The 23,137-nt window shown below is 40.6% G+C and overlaps 1 protein-coding gene across 3 annotated transcripts in view; it reads right to left on the minus strand.

Annotated features, from left to right (window-relative positions):
• usp10 (ubiquitin specific peptidase 10) overlaps positions 1-23,137 on the minus strand; it is an 85,287-nt gene that overhangs the window by 54,370 nt on the left and 7,780 nt on the right. Inside the window, exons 1-4 of one of the 3 annotated variants that reach the window (XM_069902164.1) lie at positions 21,207-21,283; positions 9,744-9,812; positions 7,896-7,941; positions 6,206-7,303 (exon numbers count right to left, since the gene is read on the minus strand). In XM_069902164.1, the coding sequence (XP_069758265.1) occupies positions 6,206-7,303; positions 7,896-7,941; positions 9,744-9,812; positions 21,207-21,230 (1,237 nt within the window). In that variant the 5' untranslated portion in view covers positions 21,231-21,283. Of the gene's footprint in view, positions 1-6,205; positions 7,304-7,895; positions 7,942-9,743; positions 9,813-19,901; positions 20,137-21,206; positions 21,284-23,137 lie in introns of those variants that run through there. The other 2 variants (XM_069902163.1, XM_069902166.1) reach the window with 2 other exon arrangements.

A 23,137-nucleotide genomic window follows, 5' to 3' on the forward strand; every position in this document is an offset into this window, starting at 1 on the left:
ATGGATTGGGCATATAACAATGGATTGGGCATATAACAATGGATTGGGCATATAACAATGGATTGGGCATATAACAATGGATTGGGCATATAACAATGGATTGGGCATATAACAATGGATTGGGCATATAACAATGGATTGGGCATATAACAATGGATTGGGCATATAACAATGGATTGGGCATATAACAATGGATTGGGCATATAACAATGGATTGGGCATATAACAATGGATTGGGCATATAACAATGGATTGGGCATATAACAATGGATTGGGCATATAACAATGGATTGGGCATATAACAATGGATTGGGCATATAACAATGGATTGGGCATATAACAATGGATTGGGCATATAACAATGGATTGGGCATATAACAATGGATTGGGCATATAACAATGGATTGGGCATATAACAATGGATTGGGCATATAACAATGGATTGGGCATATAACAATGGATTGGGCATATAACAATGGATTGGGCATATAACAATGGATTGGGCATATAACAATGGATTGGGCATATAACAATGGATTGGGCATATAACAATGGATTGGGCATATAACAATGGATTGGGCATATAACAATGGATTGGGCATATAACAATGGATTGGGCATATAACAATGGATTGGGCATATAACAATGGATTGGGCATATAACAATGTATTAGGGTATATAACAATGTATTAGGGTATAATAACAATGTATTGGGCATATAACAATGTATTGGGCATATAACAATGTATTAGGGTATATAACAATGACATAGCTTAGAGTATTGGGCATATAACAATGTATTGGGCATATAACAATGTATTCTTTCTTTCTTCTTTGGCTTGGCTTCGCGGACGAAGATTTATGGAGGGGGTAAAAGTCCACGTCAGCTGCAGGCTCGATTGTGGCTGACAAGTCCGATGCGGAACAGGCAGACACGGTTGCAGGGGAAAATTGGTTGGTTGGGGTTGGGTGTTGGGTTTTTCCTCCTTTGTCTTTTGTCAGTGAGGTGGGCTCTGCGGTCTTCTTCAAAGGAGGTTGCTGCCCGCCAAACTGTGAGGCGCCAAGATGCACGGTTTGAGGCGATATCAGCCCACTGGCGGTGGTCAATGTGGCAGACACCAAGAGATTTCTTTAGGCAGTCCTTGTACCTCTTCTTTGGTGCACCTCTGTCACGGTGGCCAGTGGAGAGCTCGCCATATAACACGATCTTGGGAAGGCAATGGTCCTCCATTCTGGAGATGTGACCCACCCAGCGCAGCTGGATCTTCAGCAGCGTGGACTCGATGCTGTCGGCCTCTGCCATCTCGAGTACTTCGATGTTAGGGATGAAGTCGCTCCAATGGATGTTGAGGATGGAGCGGAGACAACGCTGGTGGAAGCGTTCTAGGAGCCGTAGGTGATGCCGGTAGAGGACCCATGATTCGGAGCCGAACAGGAGTGTGGGTATGACAACGGCTCTGTATACGCTTATCTTTGTGAGGTTTTTCAGTTGGTTGTTTTTCCAGACTCTTTTGTGTAGTCTTCCAAAGGCGCTATTTGCCTTGGCGAGTCTGTTGTCTATCTCATTGTCGATCCTTGCATCCGATGAAATGGTGCAGCCGAGATAGGTAAACTGGTTGACCGTTTTGAGTTTTGTGTGCCCGATGGAGATGTGGGGGGGCTGGTAGTCATGGTGGGGAGCTGGCTGATGGAGGACCTGTTTTCTTCAGGCTGACTTCCAGGCCAAACATTTTGGCAGTTTCCGCAAAACAGGAAGAGCCAGCTCTTCAGCGCTTGATAACAATGTATTAGGGTATATAACAATGACATAGCTTAGGGTATTGGGTATATAACAATGTATTGGGTATATAACAATTTATTAGGGTATATAACAATGATGTAGCTTAGGGTATTGCCTTGTTTTACTCAGTTCTCCCTGCATTATTTTTAATGCTAGATTGCAACTGCTAAATAGATTAACAGTGTCTCACTTTGCGCAAGCAGCTCACTTTGGGACAGAATATCCTCTGCAATTTAACTGTTCTTTTCAAAAATGCTGGCTGATAAGTAGCAGTTGTAAAACAAAGAGTTTTCATTACAAAATATTTTATTGTAGTTCCCACATATCTATTGCTGCAGTGAAGCCACAAACATTAGTTGGAACAGTTTAATAGTCTTCCATAAACAATTTAATCACTTTTAACACATCGATACAGTGCGTATTGAATTCCATGGGATAACATCAAACTTTAATAATTGACACATCGCAATAAAGACTTCAAATTCAAATTATCCAGACGGCTGCAGGTTTATCCTCCAATCAATTTTCTATTGGATAAAGATAAATACAACACTACAATCTCGATAGTGTGCACACAGCAGTGTTGATGAGCAATACATGACCAAACAGCCCACAAATAGAAGCAGGGCTGGCGGTTTAGAGCCAACATAATAGCAAAAGTACTGAAAAATAAATTTTTACAGGTACCTCACACAGTCATTTTAACTAGTAAATACAAGGCCCAGCAGTGTCCCATGTTTAATACTAAACTGACTGAATACCATTATAAATGCCTCATTCTGCTATTCTCACTTCATTTGCTTCTTGGAACTGTGGCTGATCCTTTAACAAATCAGACCATGCAGTCTAGGTCAGGTAAAACCAAGGAATCTTTAGTCAATGTTAGACAGCACAGGAATGGGCTCTTTGGCCCAAATTGGTCCACGCCAACCATGCGACCAAACTGAGATAGTTCCATTTGCTGACATTTGACCGATATCCCTCCAGACTTTCCTAATCATGTACCAATTGAAATGTATTTTAGACATTGTAACTCTATCCACCTCTATCACTTTCTCTGGTGTCTCCTTCTGTATATGCACCACCCTCAAATCCTTCCCCTCTCTGCCCTTTAGATTTAGACACCCCCTTCCCCCATAAATGTGAAAAAAATGACCATATGTGCTCTTGTGATTTTACAAATTTCAACAAGGCTAATTGCAGGAACAAAAGTGCCAGCCTATTGAGTGCTCCCTTATAACTCAAGCCCTCCAATCCCTGAAACACACTTGTGAAACTGCCTCTGCACCCTTTCCATCTTGATGATTTTATTCCTATACCAAGGCAATCAGAATTGCTCACAATACTCCAAGTATGGTAATGATGTTCTATCTCTTGCACTCAGTGCCCAAATGCCTTCTTCACACCCCGCCTCCCCCATCCACCTGTGCCATCACGTTCATGGAATTTTGAACCTGCACCTTTCAGTCTCTCTTTTCTACAAAGTTCTCACTATTTATTGTGCAAGTCTGCCCTGGTTTAACTTCCCAAAATGCAACACCTCACACATTCTATCTGCCATTCCCGTGATCTCAATCCTTTTTAATCTTACATAACGTTTTCATTGTTTATCTTCCCATCATTAGAGTCCAGAACAGACACTAGTAAAACTGTCCTGATCCATGTGTAACTCTCTACTGTGTATCCCATCAACCTTTACGAAGTTCATCAAAATTATCCTTGCTTCGATAATGTAAGTTAACATGGACCAGTCCTATTCATTTCCAAAACTCATTTAAAACCAATAGAACTATGATCATTTTTTTCGCCAAGTGCTAGGTTATTAACACTTCCGTTTCTTGCCCTGCCTCATTTCCCAGTGTTGCACTCTTAGTTGGGGTCAGCTACACGTTGTTTGAGAAAACTTTCTGGCTCCACCCAAACCCTTAACATTGTGCAGAACTAGTTTGTTCATTTGAGAATGACTGGATGAAGTGCATCAAAACTTATTTTTAGAACACATCTGACAAAAGCAGAAAAGATTAACTAATGTATTACAAAAAGCAAGAAGTGAAGATTCATTGGGAATCTTTCTAGGAAAGATGCTACAATAGCCAAGATACAGAAAATGACCAGAAGTTCATGCTACCAAATCCTTAGTAAAAACTAAGCCCATAATCTGAAACTCTACAAGTTCCAAAATGGGACACTGAAAAGTAACAAATTAATGTATACCACAAAAAAAAATGGAGGTGAGTAAAAGAGATTCCAGATGCTGGAAAACTGGAGCCTGGTTGATGAAGACCAAGAAAGAGAATGAAAACATGTGAAAAGAGTTGGTGGGAGAGACAAAGAGTATGGTCAGAATAATGGACTTCCAGCACCATCTGGTGGCAGCAATAGCATAAAGCTGCTGAATCTTCAATTAACTTAAATTTAAGAAAATTCCAATCAAGTTTAAATACAGCACCATATACCAGCTACAACATGAGCAAATACAGCAGATTTTAAAAGCTTGCAAGAACAAGGGTTCAGATCACAACTAACCCATGCAGAAAAACAAAAGAAAAAAAATATTTTCAGGTCAAATGGTTCAGCTGAGCGAGTGTAGAAAGCCTCCAGGACTCAATATTTATGATCCACAAGTAATGCAACATATCAAATAATTACAATTTTAAGGAGGTTTTTTTTTTGTTAAAGTGCTGTGACACCAACAATAAATTCCTACCACATTCTGAACATGTTTCAACATTAATAACTGTCTTGTTCATGCAGACTTAAGAACATGTCCTCTGTCTGGTGCATCATATGGAATTAGAAGTTGCCATTTTAGATCTCCCATCTCTAGTGGTCATCTGTGGAAGGTCCAGAAAGGATTCAGTGTCCTTTTCCCAAAACTTTTTTTTTTTTTTTTTAAATCAAAATTTGAACACAAAGATGCACCCAAATCATCTCTAAAACAGAATTATTTTGTGACTTCTCGCCATCATCCTGAATTCAGAGAAGAGAGTTTAATTTTGTGATAATGAGAAATAGTTGAATAACTCAATGCAACACATTCTTGGTGAGGAAAAAGCATTTTATTTTTCATGTCCATCATACGAGAGATATATTGTCCGATGTGTCAGGTCCGGAGCACAGATACCACCAGATGTTTAATCCCTGTGGAGCTGCTGGCTTGAGGCATCGTCTTCCATCACGGTTGTCTTCACCATTTCCTACCCAGAATCAATGGTCAACTCAAGAGTTCATTGCATCATTACGGAGTTCAACTGCTAATACTCTAGCTATCTTTTAAAGCACATATATTGGTTAAACAGTTACAGTAAAACTCCCTGTATCCAGCATCTATAGGGATGGGAGATGCTGGATCAGTGAATTTGCCAGTTGCTCGAGATTGCGGGTGGCGTGATTGGCGAACTAACTGGCAGTGGTGCCTATTTTAAGCTTTCATTTTTATATTTTCTGCCTTTTTTTGCTAGTTCCTCAAATTCCAGTTAATGGGGATTTTACTGTATTTTGTTGGTGTTGTCCACATATGTACCTCCAAAGAATGGATTGTCTGTTTCTGGGATTAAGATTTGTTTGCATCCTTTCCCATCATGTCCTTCTCCAGTGCTTTGAGAATTAACCTAACTATATTCTTACAAGGGTTAAAAAAAATTCCCCCCCCCCCAAAAGAATTCAATAGACCATTAATTCCTCATCTTTACAAGTGATGATGTAAAATTTGCCTCAGCTCGGCACCAGTGCCCAGAAGAATCAGCCAACTGATGGGAGTTCATTTCCCTCGCTTCATTCTGACAACTAGAGCAGAACTTGAAATGGCACAGAAGTGAATAAAAATTGAGTTTCTAAAAGCACTAAATTCAGGATGTAAATAATATCCAAGAGTTCTATTTCAAGCTCATTAGTTCGCCTCACAACCATTGCCACCTTGATGTTCAAGGCTTCATTTTGCTACCCTGGAGAAAACAGATAGCTGTATGCCTTCAAACCTATAAATGTTTCAACAATGTGTGCTTAATGAGTATCCTCAAAACTTGGCTTGCAGCCATCATTTAGGACTTAAAAATCCACATTTCTAATAAATTTGTGGATATAAACCCATCATGTGGATATAAGAACTTGCTGCATAACTGAAATCAAACAGAAGATAATGGATGAAAAATTAACAAGAATTTACAGATTAAAATTATTTGAACAACAATAGACTTTTTAAAATTTCTGATGGATGCTGATAAATTAAATATTTAATCCATGCATCTTGCAGAAAAGAGCAAAATATACTTGAAGTGTTTCGTAGCTAAATTCCAGATATAGAACTGTATATGATCATCAACTTTAGCATCAGAAGCAGCAATGGCTGCGGAACAATCTCTGTGGTGAAAAAAATTTACCTTTACACAGACAATTTAATGAACACTTCAAAGATTTTTAATTACCTGCTATCTTTTGGGCTACAGAATCCTCAGACACAGGAACAGGCGCATCGATTCTCATTTCTGGCTGTTTTTCAGGAAATTGAACAGAAGCATTGGTTGGTATGAGCTTAGCCTCAACATAGGCCACAGGTCCTGTCGAAGAGGGTTTTGAATTGTGGAAAAGACTAGCCCATGATTTGGCAGGCAAAGGAGCAGAAGCGGTGGAGGGGGCTAAGGCAGTCTGCTCTGGCTCAAATGAACACACATCCTCTGGTTTATCCTGTTCACATTCTGTGTCATCAGTATGCAATCCCGCTCCAGAGGAGCTAGAAAGTGTAACACTATCGCCAGAGGATTCCAGTGTTTGTTCATTATTTTTAACATCCTCATTAATATCTGTGCCGACACGTGATTGTGCAATAGCTGTCCTTACTGAGCTATTTCTTTCTGTCTCCGAGAGACCAAGTTGGTCAGTAGAATTAACCTCAACAGTAGCCTCATTATCATTAGCCTCAGTGTCAGCCTCAACATCAAATTCAGACTGCTCAAGTGTCCTGGCCTCATCTAATGCATTGGAGGTTGAGTCATTACAAAAGGCTCCACTAATGAAGTCCACATCATTTTCAGGGCTTTCACAAGTCCTCTGATTAGCTTTTAAAGAAATAGGTCCATGAGATTCAGGAATATCCTTCTGGTCAAGCAATTCAACCTCTTCGGTGTTATTAGCATTTAGTCCTGCATTTAACATGTGCCCATTAACAAGATCCAAAGCTTCAGTAGGACTGCCTGCATCACTTACACCTTCCTGATAGTTATAGTAACCAGGTGGTCTTTTCTTCTTGTTTCTCCTTTCTCTTGGCCCTTGTTCTCGGTAGACAAGGTCATCATTCCCCTGGCAATTACCACTGTCCAGAGAAATATTACCCTCTCCAAAATGACAGTCAATGGAGCTATAGGTAGCTTCTTCTGACAAGTTGTCCAAGGATTTTGGTACAGGTTGATATCCCAATATAAATTCTGGTGCCTGCGGATTCAATGTACTGGAGACTTTGTAAACATTGCTCTGCAATCCAGGTACCTCAGAGTCATTTTCTTCAATGTCAGATTCATTTCCATCTCCTAAATAAATGGAAAATAAATTTATTAGAAGAAACGGTGCACAAGATTTTAGTGGCTGGGGGGGAGAGAGACACGGACTCTCATAACTATTGTACATTGGCAAATATTAATTTTTCTTAAAGAAGGGAAACTGAGGTTGGATGCAGCTAATGAATAATTCAGTTCACATCCTCAATGTAATTGTTTCATCCAGTTTTAAACTGGAAGTTTTAACCGATAAACACATAGCATCAGAAACCAATCTTGTTTCCATCTAATTCCTTAGCAAAGATAAAGAAATGAACTTTTAATATTATTCCACACCTATTTGTAGGAGATCTTAAAAGTTATCAATACATACCTGCAGAATTTTTAACAATTACAAACAAAGTTTAAATAACCCAAGTCTTGAAAAATCTATTCAAATGCTTCAAACTTTGATAATGAAATTAATTCAAAGTGCATTCATTCAAGACTGATACTGTACAAAACTAATTGTCAACTTCTAAGTTGGGATGACATTTCTGCAAGATATCTGTGCAAAGAATTTGATCTAGATCCTTCTTATATTGCCGTAGTAAATAGAATTAGTTGAGGCAATAAAATCACTTACCTGCTGGTTGATTGGCAAGCAGGATTTTATCATTAAATGGGGGAAGCTGTGCCAAAACAAAACAATGTTTAGCATGTTACTATAAAAACAAATATAAAAGTCCACTATTACATTCTATCATGTATGTTTTTGGTGAACATGATGCAATGGCCTAAAGAATACCCACCTTGTCTCGAAATACCAGTTTTAATCAGTGATTCTCAACCTTTTTCTTTCCACTCCCTATGCCATCAGTGCTCTTTGATTAGTAAGGGATTTCTTAAGGTGGTATGTGAGTGGGTGGGAAGGTTGAGAATCACAGCTCTAGACCCTATTGTTACGGAAATATTTTGCTTGAGAAAAGGTGTCAGTGGCCCATGACCTTTGGAGTTATGAAACCGTGCGCATAACAAGTCAATTAGAGACAATTAAAACAGTAGTTTTCAAACTTTTTCCTTCCACCCACATACCACTTTAAACAATCCTTTACTATAATCACACAGCACTTATGGCATAGGGAATACTTAAAAGTGGTATGTGAGTGGAAAGCTAAAAGGTTGAGAACCACTGGTTTAAATCAACTTACTGATAAAATTCAAACTAAATTCAGTGAGGAAGGGGACGAGACAAAAATCATATCTTGCTCAGCCATATTTTACTGATCCAACTCAGCGTGCACAAATCCTTGACGCATAATACCACCCAGCTAGAAAGCGGAATATATTTTAGTAGTCTCCCACAAAAAAATAGCTAGTATTGTAACTCAACTTTTCATCAAATTAATAATTAATAATGCAATCCTCTGGTGCCAGTTGATTTGTGGTTCTCAATTGCAACACAAGGTTAAACCGTTTCACTGCTACAAGAAATTAGCACACAGGTTCCTTTCTAGAAAGATCAAAGATTTTTTTAAAAACAATTCCTTTCATTTCACACAGAGAAAAAGATCAGACAATTCAGCCTCTTAAGTCCACTCTTCATTCAATACACCTGATTTTCTACATTCACGCATGAAATCTCCACCCACTCCAGGTTAGAGAATTCCAAAAATATACACCACCTTCCAAGTGAAGAAATTCTCACCTGTCCTAAATGTCCCACCCTTTATTTGCAATGATAATCCCCTCAACTCTGGATTCAGTAGAGGCCCCTATTATTTGTCTAATTTAGTTTTCAAAAAAAAGGTTAGACATCAAACAATTTGATCTGCAGAGGTGAGGGTGCAGAATAAAAGAGAACAAAATGAATGCCTGTAAAATGCAGAACATCTGGTGGCAGTCTCAGCTGAGATGGTGAAGACTTCTTAAAATACAGCTTGTCTGATGTAACAACAGAAAACCACCAGGTCTTATAAAAAAAATGGAAAGGCCAATTCTCTGAAATGGATTAACTTAATTTTTAGCGATAGAAGGGTCGGCACAACATCGAGTGGCAAGAGCCAATGCTCCTTAACCTACTGTTAGGCTTTGTTAAAGCAAAGCGAGAGGACAAAGGTTGCAGAGTGAAAGTGGGATGAGAAACTGAAGTGACAATTATCTGGACGCTGAGGATCATCCTTCAGGAATGAATAGTGGCATTCATTCTGATTTTGATTCATCCAGCAAATCTTCTGCATTTTCTTTTACTGCCTGTGGATGCTAAACCAGTACATGCAAAATCAATAATGGCAAATATTTTGACATCAAGAGAATAAAAGATGGTGCAAGCCCAACTTTTAACAACCATGGAACAATCTATTTAAAAAAGCTCAGGAAAATATCCTACGTGTTAATAAGCTGTTAGCCATATGCCAAGTAGTCAACATTATTTATCTTGCATCATTAATTTTTAGATAAATTTCCAGATTTTACTCTTGATAAGCATACTTACTTCAACAGAGCTACGTGAGGTCACAAAAAATTGATCAAATTCATCAGGGCTGAACTCCCCAAAGATGTACTGAAAGAAAAAGAAAGAATGAATGTCATTCACCGCGATTGATAGCACATTATAATTATTTTTGTATTGGCACAGTTCATTTATTGATTTCTTAGTTGACATTTCTCTCTTTTGTCTACACATCTTTTCCTCAAAAATGGGCATCCAGGAGACTCATGATGTGCAGAAGGAATGTGTATTTGCCCGTGAGTTAGTAAAACAACCAACTGAAAAACCTCACAAAGATAAGCGTATACAGAGCCGTTGTCATACCCACACTCCTGTTCGGCTCCGAATCATGGGTCCTCTACCGGCACCACCTACGGCTCCTAGAACGCTTCCACCAGCGTTGTCTCCGCTCCATCCTCAACATCTATTGGAGCGCTCACACCCCTAACGTCGAGGTACTCGAGATGGCAGAGGTCGACAGCATCGAGTCCACGCTGCTGAAGATTCAGCTGCGCTGGATGGGTCACGTCTCCAGAATGGAGGACCATCGCCTTCCCAAGATCGTATTATATGGCGAGCTCTCCACTGGCCACCGTGACAGAGGTGCACCAAAGAAAAGGTACAAGGACTGCCTAAAGAAATCTCTTGGTGCCTGCCACATTGACCACCGCCAGTGGGCTGATAACGCCTCAAACCGTGCATCTTGGCGCCTCACAGTTTGGCGGGCAGCAGCCTCCTTTGAAGAAGACCGCAGAGCCCACCTCACTGACAAAAGGCAAAGGAGGAAAAACCCAACACCCAACCCCAACCAACCAATTTTCCCTTGCAACCGCTGCAATCGTGTCTGCCTGTCCCGCATCGGACTGGTCAGCCACAAACGAGTCTGCAGCTGACGTGGACTTTTTACCCCCTCCATAAATCTTCGTCCGCGAAGCCAAGCCAAAGAAAAAAAGTTTCCTTTAAGAGACAAGCACAATCTAATCAGATGGAGATCTTTAAAAAGTACAAGGTTTGATATCAAGGAGCACTTTTCTTTGGCATGGACATCCACGACCAGAGGGCATATTGCTGAACTATTGTTTCCAAGCCATTGCATAAACCCTGGTTCAATTAATGCAGATGGGCTTGCTGGGTACAGCAAAAGGCATTGGTCACCATGACAAAACGTCATCTTATTGAAGCTGCAATAGAGGAATACATGCATGCAGAGCTAAGCAATCTCACAACCAATGAATCATATTTGCAAACACATTCAAACAGAAGGGCTGAATAGATTCATTCAGGTTCACTAAAGTCAGAAATATTCAATCCAGCTAAATATCACTTTCAGTTCACCCCAATCACAAGTAATTGATAACATGAAGTCAGCTTGGTCACCTTTTGTGTTTTATGTTGTGTATCTGTTGTTGAACTCAACTCAGAGTGCAGTGAGACCACAATTTAGACAGGAATTTTTATGCAAGCAAAATGACTTATAATCAAGAACAAGCTAAAATGCACAAAAATCCTGATCATGATGGGGGGGGGGGGTGGTTGGTTTATTTTTAAATGAGTTCCAGCATTTAGGCTAGACTACTAGGATTTGGTTTTTTTTCCCTGATTCAAGAGACTACAGACACTGTAATCTGGAACAGAAAAAATGATGGAGGAACTCAGTGGGTCAAACAGCATCTTGGACAGAGAGAAGTACTGTCAATGCTTTGAATCCAGGGCTAATAGCTAAAAATGTAATGAATGCCACACTCGTTTTAACCTTAAAAGAAAAATGTGTTCCAATTATAAATTTTTATTGTGTTGAAAACAAATGCATGAATTCTTGAGAGCTTATTGAATAATAAGAATCTTCCATCTATAATCTAAGAACCAAATCAATTGCTTCCTGGAGTTTTAGTCAATGTTGTTAGCTAACAAATCAACTTTGATAATGTGAACCAAAATTTATTTGATTCTGAATTACAACAAACCAACTCCAAAAATGCACCAGAAAGCTCATCATTGTTAGAAAAATGGACAGCTTTAACTGGGAAATTTAAATAGCATGCCTAAGCATTAATACAGCTCCCACAGTCTGTGTGCAAGCTCTCCAAACACTGATATACTGCACTTGAGTTTCAGAGTTCAACACCCAAGTTGGAGGTGAAACACCAAATAAGATGCACAAAGTAAAAGACCATCTTACTTAAAATATTTTATTGTGCAATACACAAATCAGGAGTCTTCTGCAAAACTGAAATAGCTTCAGATAGACGTAGTTTTGTACACCAGATACAGTCAAAGCAAAAGATAAAAGCATCGAAAGATCTCCATGAATGAAGCATAGGCATACAGAGAGCTCTTTAACATTGCACGAGTCATTGTGCTGAGAAAGTATCAGGTCCATGAGAGACGAGGCTGGACACAAGGATTTACTATCAAACATTACTTTTATTAAAACACAACAATGAATAGAAGAGCATGGGAAAATTGTAGTGGCAAAATTGTGAGGGCAATCACAATCTGGCAGACCTAGTGTTAAATCTAGGGTTAGGGTTCATGTTAATTTGTCAATATGTGGGCAGCCAGATAATCATCCCTCTTGTGGTCACTGGTCTCCTCTCTGAGGTTTTGTGTTGCTATAAACTGCCACTTTTGGTTGGCCCATGCTTTCATTACCCTGTTTCCAGCTCTAAGTGGGATCAGTTGTGCATTTTGCTATGTCCTGGGCTAAGTTTATTGTTTGCATAGTGGATGACCTTATTCACACCTTTGGGTTAGGTGTGGGATTTGGGATAGGGTTAGGGCTATGGTTGGAGATCTGGTTAGGTTAGATGTGGAGTTAGGCTTAGCGGCCCAAAGCAACAGAGAGCAGGCAGTGGACCGCTGGGACAGCGGGCAGCACTAAAGAAATTACAGTACACAATAACCTTTGACCCAAGTTGGTCCCAGAATGCCTACAGTGAAGTTTACACTTTTGGGGCATTCTGAGAAAATAACAAAGGGTCTGGAAGGTAAAGTCGGAACTGGAATGGCACCCCAATTCTAGTTCCAAGCTTTTTACATAGCATGGCTTCCAGGAAAATGGGAATAATTTCCCAGAATGCAACGGCTGTGTAAAAAAACATGAGATTCAACTCTGTTGCTCCTGCCAAGTGACAAATCCAAATAGCAAAATTGGCCATTATTCAGCACTAAGCCCACATCTTGGTTCATAACATTTAACTGACAGAAAATGCCACACTTTAATTCCTGGCCCCATTCCCTTGCTGACATGTCTACGGTCTCTTGCATTACTGGACTGGGCACCCTCCAACCAGATGGCATTAACATGGACTTTTCTGATTTCTAATAGCACGACACCACCACCCCCCTCCATTTTTTTCTGTCTCCTTTAAGTTTTATATCTCTTTCTTTCTTTTTCAATCTTTTTATTATTATTATAATTTATAAACACATACAGTTCAAAGAGATATAAAAAAATACATAGTAAGTAATGAATTAATACAGAGATATTAAACAATAATATTACAGAATAAAAATATATCATTAAAAAAAATTTTGATCAGTTTAGGGTGTGAACTATCTCTAAAAAAAGATATAATTAATAACAATATATGAAAAAAGAGAAAAAAAAACCCCAAAAAAGAAGAAAAAACAAATCTGAATTAAAAACTTAAAAAAAACCTACAGATATAGCTAAACCACGCCGATCACTCCGATCTCATCTTACAGCCCAATTATCATACATAATCATAGAAAGAAAACAGAGCCAGATCAACTCACCACAAATGAAAATATTGAATAAATGGTCGCCAGGTTAACTCAAACTTAGAAGGGGATTCATAGACAGAGTTTCTAATTTTCTCTAAATTTAAACATAGTATAGTTTGGGTAAACCATTGGAAAACAGTGGGAGGATTTACCTCTTTCCAATTTAATAGTATAGATCTTCTAGCCATTAGTGTAAGAAAAGCAATCATACGATCCGCAGGAAGAGATAAATAAGTCAAATCTATCATAGGTAATCCAAAAATTGCAGTAATGGGATGTGGTTGTAAATCAATATTCAAAACAGTAGATATAATGGAAAAAATTTCCTTCCAATAATTCTGTAAAGAGGGACAGGACCAAAACATATGTGTAAGGGAAGCTATTTCCAATTGACATTTATCACATATAGGATCGATATGAGAATAAAAGCGATGGAGTTTATCTTTAGACATATGAGCTCTATGAACAACTTTAAACTGTATTAGTGAATGTTTTGCACATAGAGAAGAGTTTACCAATCGCAGAATTTTATTCCAATTTTCATTAGAAATATGAAGGTTGAGTTCTCTTTCCCAATCATTTTTAAACTTTTCAAAAGTCCCAGAATTTATTTTTGTAATTATATTTAAGTTTTATATCTCTTCCCTTTCTCGCTCTCCTATCCCCAACCCCTGCCCAGCTCTGCTTTCACAGCACCAAAAAAATCCTCTCCCAGTCAATTCTCATGTTTCCCCTCTCCTGTGTCCCATCCATATCCAATTAATACCTCCTCCCTCACCAGCATTCAGGGTGCAGTCCTTCCAAGTGAAGCAACACTTGTGATTCTGCTGGAGTCATTTACTGCATTCAATGCTTTTTTTGTGGCCTTCTCTACATCGGCGAGACTGGACAGACGAAACTGGACAGACAAGGATATCGCTTTGCTGAGCACCTTTGCTCTGTCTGCATCAATGACAGGGATATCCTAGAGGCCAATATTACGATGCAGACCAGCAGCAAAAGAAATCCACCAAGAGACTTATTGTTTTAAAACAATATATTTATTAATAACTACTATGACTTAACACCTTAATTAACTTACCCCAAACTGTGTGTGTGTGTGTGTGTGTGGATGGATGTACGCGCGCATGAGATACCCAGACCATTACACCTGGAAAGTCGGTCCAAAGTTCAGTCTTAGAAATCCTTTGTTGAAATTCAAACTGCTGCACAGAAGTAATCACGAAGGACGTGGGAGAGACTGAGTGACCAGACTCCTGAAAATTCACGAATCCTTGTCGAGTTGCTTGCTAAGAAATATCCTTTCGGATGAACAGTTGTCACAACTCCCCTTTTCCTTGCATAAGAGAAACAAAATGTGACTTTCAAAAACCCTGGGACAGGTCAGTCGAAGTGTCCTTTCTTTTGGTCATGGTGGGGTTCAATAATTCCCCTGACGGAGAATCAGCCAAATTGTCCATTTCACAGAGTCACTCCAGCACAGTGTTCACGAGATGTTTCCCTTGCGTGTCTCTCTCCCCCCACCTGTCCCTGGATAAGGAACAAATGTTCTCTCTCTTCCTCCAGAGGATAAACTTTTGGCACAGTCTGTACCTGGTTGTTGCCACTCCATTCTCTCCACAGTTGTGAATGGTCACAGCCAGGACTAACCCTTAAAGTGACAGTCACTAAATGAAACAGGAGCTTGTAATACCAATCATTTGAATTCTGCACCCCACTCCCACACCTGTCCATGGCACCCCACTCCCACACCTGTCCATGGCACCCCACTCCCACACCTGTCCATGGCACCCCACTCCCACACCTGTCCATGGCACCCCACTCCCACACCTGTCCATGGCACCCCACTCCCACACCTGTCCATGGCACCCCACTCCCACACCTGTCCATGGCACCCCACTCCCACACCTGTCCATGGCACCCCACTCCCACACCTGTCCATGGCACCCCACTCCCACACCTGTCCATGGCACCCCACTCCCACACCTGTCCATGGCACCCCACTCCCACACCTGTCCATGGCACCCCACTCCCACACCTGTCCATGGCACCCCACTCCCACACCTGTCCATGGCACCCCACTCCCACACCTGTCCATGGCACCCCACTCCCACACCTGTCCATGGCACCCCACTCCCACACCTGTCCATGGCACCCCACTCCCACACCTGTCCATGGCACCCCACTCCCACACCTGTCCATGGCACCCCACTCCCACACCTGTCCATGGCACCCCACTCCCACACCTGTCCATGGCACCCCACTCCCACACCTGTCCATGGCACCCCACTCCCACACCTGTCCATGGCACCCCACTCCCACACCTGTCCATGGCACCCCACTCCCACACCTGTCCATGGCACCCCACTCCCACACCTGTCCATGGCACCCCACTCCCACACCTGTCCATGGCACCCCACTCCCACACCTGTCCATGGCACCCCACTCCCACACCTGTCCATGGCACCCCACTCCCACACCTGTCCATGGCACCCCACTCCCACACCTGTCCATGGCACCCCACTCCCACACCTGTCCATGGCACCCCACTCCCACACCTGTCCATGGCACCCCACTCCCACACCTGTCCATGGCACCCCACTCCCACACCTGTCCATGGCACCCCACTCCCACACCTGTCCATGGCACCCCACTCCCACACCTGTCCATGGCACCCCACTCCCACACCTGTCCATGGCACCCCACTCCCACACCTGTCCATGGCACCCCACTCCCACACCTGTCCATGGCACCCCACTCCCACACCTGTCCATGGCACCCCACTCCCACACCTGTCCATGGTCTCATGCACTGCCAAACCAAGGCCACCCATAAATTGGGGGAGCAACACTTAATATTCTGTCCGGGACTCTCCAACCGGCTGGCATTAACCAATTGCTGCACCACTCGCCATTCTCCCTCCCTTTAGAGTTAATCCTTTCCCTGTCTTTTTCCCCTAGCTTTCTACCCCCTTCCCTCTCCATTCACAGAGCTAACCCCCTCCACCTGTTTCTGTTTTTCTTTTGCCCTCCCTCATCCACCCATTATCTCTTTCCTGTGGACCTGTGCTCTTCCCCTTGCCCTTTGCCCCCACCACTTTATTCAGGCACCTGCCTACATTTTGCTCATACCTTGATGGAAGGCTCAAGCCTGAAATGTTGGTTATTTTTATCTTTACAATATAGAGTACGCTGTTAGACCTACCAAGTTTCTCCAGCATTGTGTTTTCACTTCAATCACTGCATCTACAGACTTCCGTGTTTCACTCCAATTAATACCCATTGGTCAGTACTCCTCCCATTGCCCACCTCCACAGCTTTTTAATTTAAGTTCCTATCTGCTTTTTACTCATACCTTGAAGAAGGGCTCAGGGTCAATGGTTCTCAACCTCTTCCTTTCCACTCACATACCATTAATCACAGAACACCGATGGCATACAGAATATTTAAAGTGGTGTGAGTGGATAGAAAAAGGTTGAGAACCACTGGTTCAGGCTATCATTTGAGTAAGGACACTATTATAAACACCAGGCTCAAAACCATCACAACAGGCAGATATCTCCAGTGTTCTTGCTGAGTAGATCAAATAGGCAAGGCTGCCCACTGTCCCCAGCTCTGTTCATACTAGCTATTGAACTGTTGGCAGAAACCTTTCAGCAGGATCCAGACACAAAAGGGTTCAAGGAGGGTCAGGTGGACACAAAATCAACTTCCTTGCTGACAAAGTGTTAGTATATTTGTTGAACCAGCGGGTTGTTGACCAGACTAAGGACCAACTGGGTATAAAGTTAATCTGGATAAAAGCAAAATCAGGCCTTTGTCACCAATTCATGTGGCCGCAGGAAGGCATTAAATACCTGGGATAAGAGTGGATAAAGACCTACGCAATATATATCTATGTGCGCACGCCACGCACACGCACCCCACACGCGCACACTGTGTCCCAGGTTAGGTTTGTGGTCTCATTTTTTTGAGGGAGGGGGTCCCCCTTCTTGGGCACAATTGGGTTACATGCAGGAGGAGAAAAGACAGCAGGAGAATTTATCTACAAATGGGATGCCAAATTAATTTGGAAAAAAAAAAGCAGTTAACTCCATAATAAAACATGGGGCAGACGTGGCAAAGAATAAATCGAAGTATTGGATTGAAGGTGGGGTTATCTCTTAAAACATCCTTGACTGAGCAGTAAAATCCTGGACACCTGATGCAGGTGTCGAGGATTTATTACTATCAAGGGCAGCTCATCATTCGAGCAGTTGAGGACTAAATATGAGTTATCGAATAGAACATTCTTCTGCTTTCTGCATTTAAGATCTTTCCTAAGGGAAAGATTGGGACCAACAACGATTGTAGTGACGTGCAGACTCTAATTCGAAAGGGAGTCGTTTGTAAATTTATCTCTAGGATGTATTCCATAATCCAAAGTGAAGCCCCTAAGCCGGGCTTACATCGGTCAAGGGAAAGATGGGAGTCTGCCTTGGGCATAACAATTGAGGAACAATGGTGGGGATATTTGTGTTTGAATAGCCAGACAGGAATTGTTAGTACCAGACACATGATGGTGCAATATAATTTATTGCATCAGTTATACCTCACACCAATAAAATTACACAAGTCAAAGCCAAAAATTTCAGAAATGTGCTTTTGGTGGGGTGTGGAGGTAGGAATCTTTGTCCACTCCACCTGGCTGTGTACAAGGGGGAGATCCTTCTGGGAAGACCTGAGGGGGGGACACTGAAAAAAATTACAATAGTGGATTTTCCACAGGATCCAGAGTTGTACCTTCTATGGGACATTGGGGAAGTACAGTTTAGATTATCCAGATAGCAAATTGTTTATGATATTTGCCTTGTCAGTAGCCAGAAAGTGTATAGCGGTTACATGGAAGTCCAACTCCCAGCTAAATATCGCATGATGGAATATGGAACTACAGAGTTGCATTCCATTGGAGAGAGAGAAAAAAAACACATACAATTAACAGAAGAAATATAACACATTTGTTGAAATGTGGCAACCGTATCTGAGGCACATAGCCCCCCACCCCCACGAATAAGAGAAAAGAATTGAGTATGAAATGGGGAATGCAATGTAGACAATGTGTGCTTTTACCCCCAACTTTTTTTTAATTTAACACCCGTGGTCCTCCAGCTCCATGGATTGTTGTTTCTGTCGATACTTAGGTGGTTTTTGCATGTTTGTATTTTTATATTTTGGTATTTGTAATAACTTAAGGGATGGGGAGGATGTAAGGAGTGGGAAATAAATCATTACATGGAAAGAAAATGTAAAATTTTGTTTATTGCATTGGCAGGAGTCTTTGGAAAAATCAAAATTAAAATATTAAAAAATAGCTCAGGCCCAACACATCGGTTATATATCTTTACCTCCTCTAGTCACTGCAAGACCTGCTGAGTTCCTCCAGCATTTCTGGGTTTATATTAGCAAATGCTGCAGCCAAACTATGGACAAAATAGTGATTTATGCCAAACTCTTAAATGGTTTGAATTTAAATACACAAAAATTTCAATCAAACTGTAATTTGAATGTATACTGGGCCAGAAGGTTCTGATGTGATTGTTATATTTAACTTTCAACAATCATTTATTTTCTATTTTTAAGCTCCTCTTTGAGAGAGGAGTGATGATATTCTTTGGGGGTCCTTTATTGCACTGGAAAGGTGAGCCGCATAACTCAGTTGCTTAATTTTACAACATCCTAAATTTCCCCAGTTTCAATTGGTTTTGTCCAATGCAAAGAGAAAAAGTTATTTAGGATATAAATGTCCGAAATATTTTACATTGAATGAACTATTTTGAAGTCCCGTAATTTGTCCAGGCAAGCATAATATTTGCATTTGTGCTCAATGAATTAGTTGCGACAAACAATTCAATGTATCAGCATAAATATTTCATCTGTACTCAAGTTGATCAAACAGGACCAATTTCTTCAACCCATTTACCAAAAATACTTGTAATAGATAAATCATGGGACAAGAAAAGTCATGTTTTGATCTGAGTACCAAACTGTGAAGAATGAAATATGAACGGACAGCAGAAAATATGAGAAAACTCCATCACTAATATTCACTCAGAGAAGCATAATAGCCCCGACCTTTTCTAACACTTACACAATTGTCCACAATTTCAATGAAAACATTTAATTCAGAAATACCTTATCATTTGTACAAATGTAATCACAATTGCAGTACAGCTCCGATTATCTGAAATCAGATTCTCCAAAATTCTCATTTATCCAAAAATTTTTTGAAATGAACTCTCACCGGTTGAGAAACAATTCCCCAACATGAAACTAGAATGACGATTGTCCTTGTTTCAGGTAACTCTCTCTCTCCTCCCTCCCCCCCTTCCATTTCTTCCTTCACTTCAACTATTGACTTTTCTCTCCAACCACATACCACTGTCTCCCAGCCACAAGTGGTCAGTAGAATCCCTTGTCCCAGTGTCATCAAGGAGAGCAGCCTCCCAGGCAGGGGCATCGGGCTCAGTGAGATTTCTTCCACTCCTAGATTCTCCCTCCCATCTCGGCTCACCGGACGCCGATGCCGAATCCTCCCGTCTGTCTACTTCCCCAGTGTGCATGAGCTGTAGGCCTAGGGGAGGTTTCAGAGTCGGGACTCTGGCATTGGGAAGACAGGAGTCCGCCGACTCGCCAGTGAGTGTTCCACAAATCCGGGAAACCTCCCCAGGGATCAGCGGCAGCAGTTGGGTGGTCGCAGTGATCAGCGACCACATTCGGTCTGTTTTGGTGATCGACAGCATCCAGCAATTTTTAGGGGAGAATGAAACATTATTTTAATGCCTTCCATTGTTGTTTAAACATTTAAACATTGATACATGATTTGCTGTTGCTACTGTGCTGCTTTTTAAAAAACTTTATCTGACATAGGCGCAGTCCCAACCGTTTCAGATAATCGGAGATGTACTGTATTATATTTGTCAACTCCAGCTATTGGAGACAACAATACAATTCAGCATGTTAATTAGGCACTGATCCCAACAAGAATGTTTGGAAACTAAACTCCACTCTTATGCAAGTAGAAAATTTAACAACAACTTTATACAAGCATATTTATATTGTACAGTTCAGAGAAACAGAAATAAAAAATTAAATTTAACATTCTGTGCTGCCCAATTAACCTACACTCCAGTGTGTTTTGAACAGTGGGAGGAAACCAGAGCCCCTGGGGAAAACCCATTGCAGACACGGAGAAAACATACAAACTCCTTACAGACACTGCGGGATTCGAACCCCAGTCCCGATCGCTGGCACTGTAAAGGTGTTACACTAACATTACACCAAACAAGCCGCCCATATATCAGCAAACATTGCAATAACTTCAAAGATTTTTCTGTATGCAATTCAATCACTGCTGTCTAAAATATTGTTATCCATGCCAATACTCCCAATTATATTTTTCACAGAATGAAGGGATTTCAATATAGAAACAGCAAAATTATCAACTTATTACAAAAATAGTATGTTCTCAGTTTTTATAACATAAAATTCCACACAGCATTTAAAGGTTATAAAACTGAAACACAACTACCCTTCAAGTTCAACATATTTTATTCCATACCCAACATTAAACAGGAAAAATAACTAAAATTCTTTGCTTTCTGACTCTGCAAATTATCCTGAATAAACTGCCAAGCCAAGCTAGCATAGCACCAAGGCCCCAAATAGTTTAACCAAGCCTGACATCCTGTATATACTTGGATCCCATTAGGTCACCAGGCTCTCGTCTCTAGTGCATTGTTAGGTGGTGGTTAATGGATTTAAATGAACTTCAGTCACAAAGAGACTTGCAAGACTTCAGTCACATGCTCATACAATACACTGCAACCATTGTGACAGTTAAGATTACAAAATAATAAGTGTTAACCACAATTTCCAACAATAAATATTGACAGTTAAGCACAACCAAACTAGTAAAAAAATGTATACTCTTATCAAGAATTTTTAATTAACGTTTAAAAAACTTAAGTTTATTGGTATGGTGATTAGAGCAAATACCTACTTTGCCAAGGGGTGGGGGGAAGATAGATCAAAATAATTGATGACCAAATAATAGTGAAATATAGAATTATGAACCCACCAAAAATGTTGTTATTGTGAGGCCATTATTCTTTTATGTAAACATGACAATAAATTCACATGGAAACCAATCAAATTATTAAGAGCTCAATCCACTGACACATACAGGTGCATTTCATATTAAATTTAATAAAGAAATTAAAATGATAAATTCAGAAGAGACAATATACTGTGCCCTCCATAATGTTTGGGACAAAGACACTTTTTTTTCCCCTTATTTACCTCTATGCTTCACAGTTATAAATGTAATCAAATAATTGACATGTAATTGAAGTGTGCATTCAAGATTTCATTCAAGGTTATTTGTATACATTTTGGTTTGACCATGTAGAAATTATAGCACTTTTTATACATAGTCCCTTCATTTCAGAGCACCATAACGTTTGGGACATTTGGCTTTGGAGGTGTTTGTAAGCACACAGGTATGCTTAATTAATTCACTGGTACAGGTATGAAAAAGCTTGCTCCTAAACTTTTGATCACCTTAGAATCTGCAGTTGCCATTTTTCAACTTGAGAACCAAGAGTTTCAACTTGAGAACCAAGAGTTTCAACTTGAGAACCAAGAGTTTCAACTTGAGAACCAAGAGTTTCAACTTGAGAACCAAGAGTTTCAACTTGAGAACCAAGAGTTTCAACTTGAGAACCAAGAGTTTCAACTTGAGAACCAAGAGTTTCAACTTGAGAACCAAGAGTTTCAACTTGAGAACCAAGAGTTTCAACTTGAGAACCAAGAGTTTCAACTTGAGAACCAAGAGTTTCAACTTGAGAACCAAGAGTTTCAACTTGAGAACCAAGAGTTTCAACTTGAGAACCAAGAGTTTCAACTTGAGAACCAAGAGTTTCAACTTGAGAACCAAGAGTTTCAACTTGAGAACCAAGAGTTTCAACTTGAGAACCAAGAGTTTCAACTTGAGAACCAAGAGTTGTGCCAATGAAAGTCAAAGAAGCCATTATGATGCTCAAAAGCAAGAATAAAACAGTTAAGAGACATCATCCAACTTTAGGATTACCAAAATCAACAGTGTGAGGCATTGCAAAGGGATAGGTGTTCCAAGGAAGGCAACCATGCCAATGATAGAAGAATTCTCATCATAATGAAGAATACGCCTACTAGATCAGAAACACTTCAAGAGGCAAGTGTGGAGATGTCAATGACTAAGATCCACTGAAGACTTCATGAAAAGAAATACAGAGGCTACACTGCAAGATGCAAACCACTAGTTAGCCACAGAAATTATGGCCAGGTTAGTTTGCCGAGAAATATTTAAAAGAGCCTGCAGAATTCTGGAAAAAGGTCAAGTAGACAAATGAGACCAAGATTAATCAGTATCAGAGTGATGGCAAGAGCAAAGTGTGGAGATGTAAAGGAACTACCCAAAGTACAAAGCAGACCTCCTTAGCCATGGTTTGCATCTTGTAATGTAGCCTCTGTACTTCCCCCCCACCCCACAACGAAGTTTTCTGCAGACAGCATTCATCAACATATCAACTCCTGCCTCCTGAAGAGTGTTTCTATCTGTCAGACAGACATTTG

Source organism: Narcine bancroftii, chromosome 10 (assembly GCF_036971445.1).
Source record: "Narcine bancroftii isolate sNarBan1 chromosome 10, sNarBan1.hap1, whole genome shotgun sequence".
Taxonomy (NCBI): Eukaryota; Metazoa; Chordata; class Chondrichthyes; order Torpediniformes; family Narcinidae; genus Narcine; species Narcine bancroftii.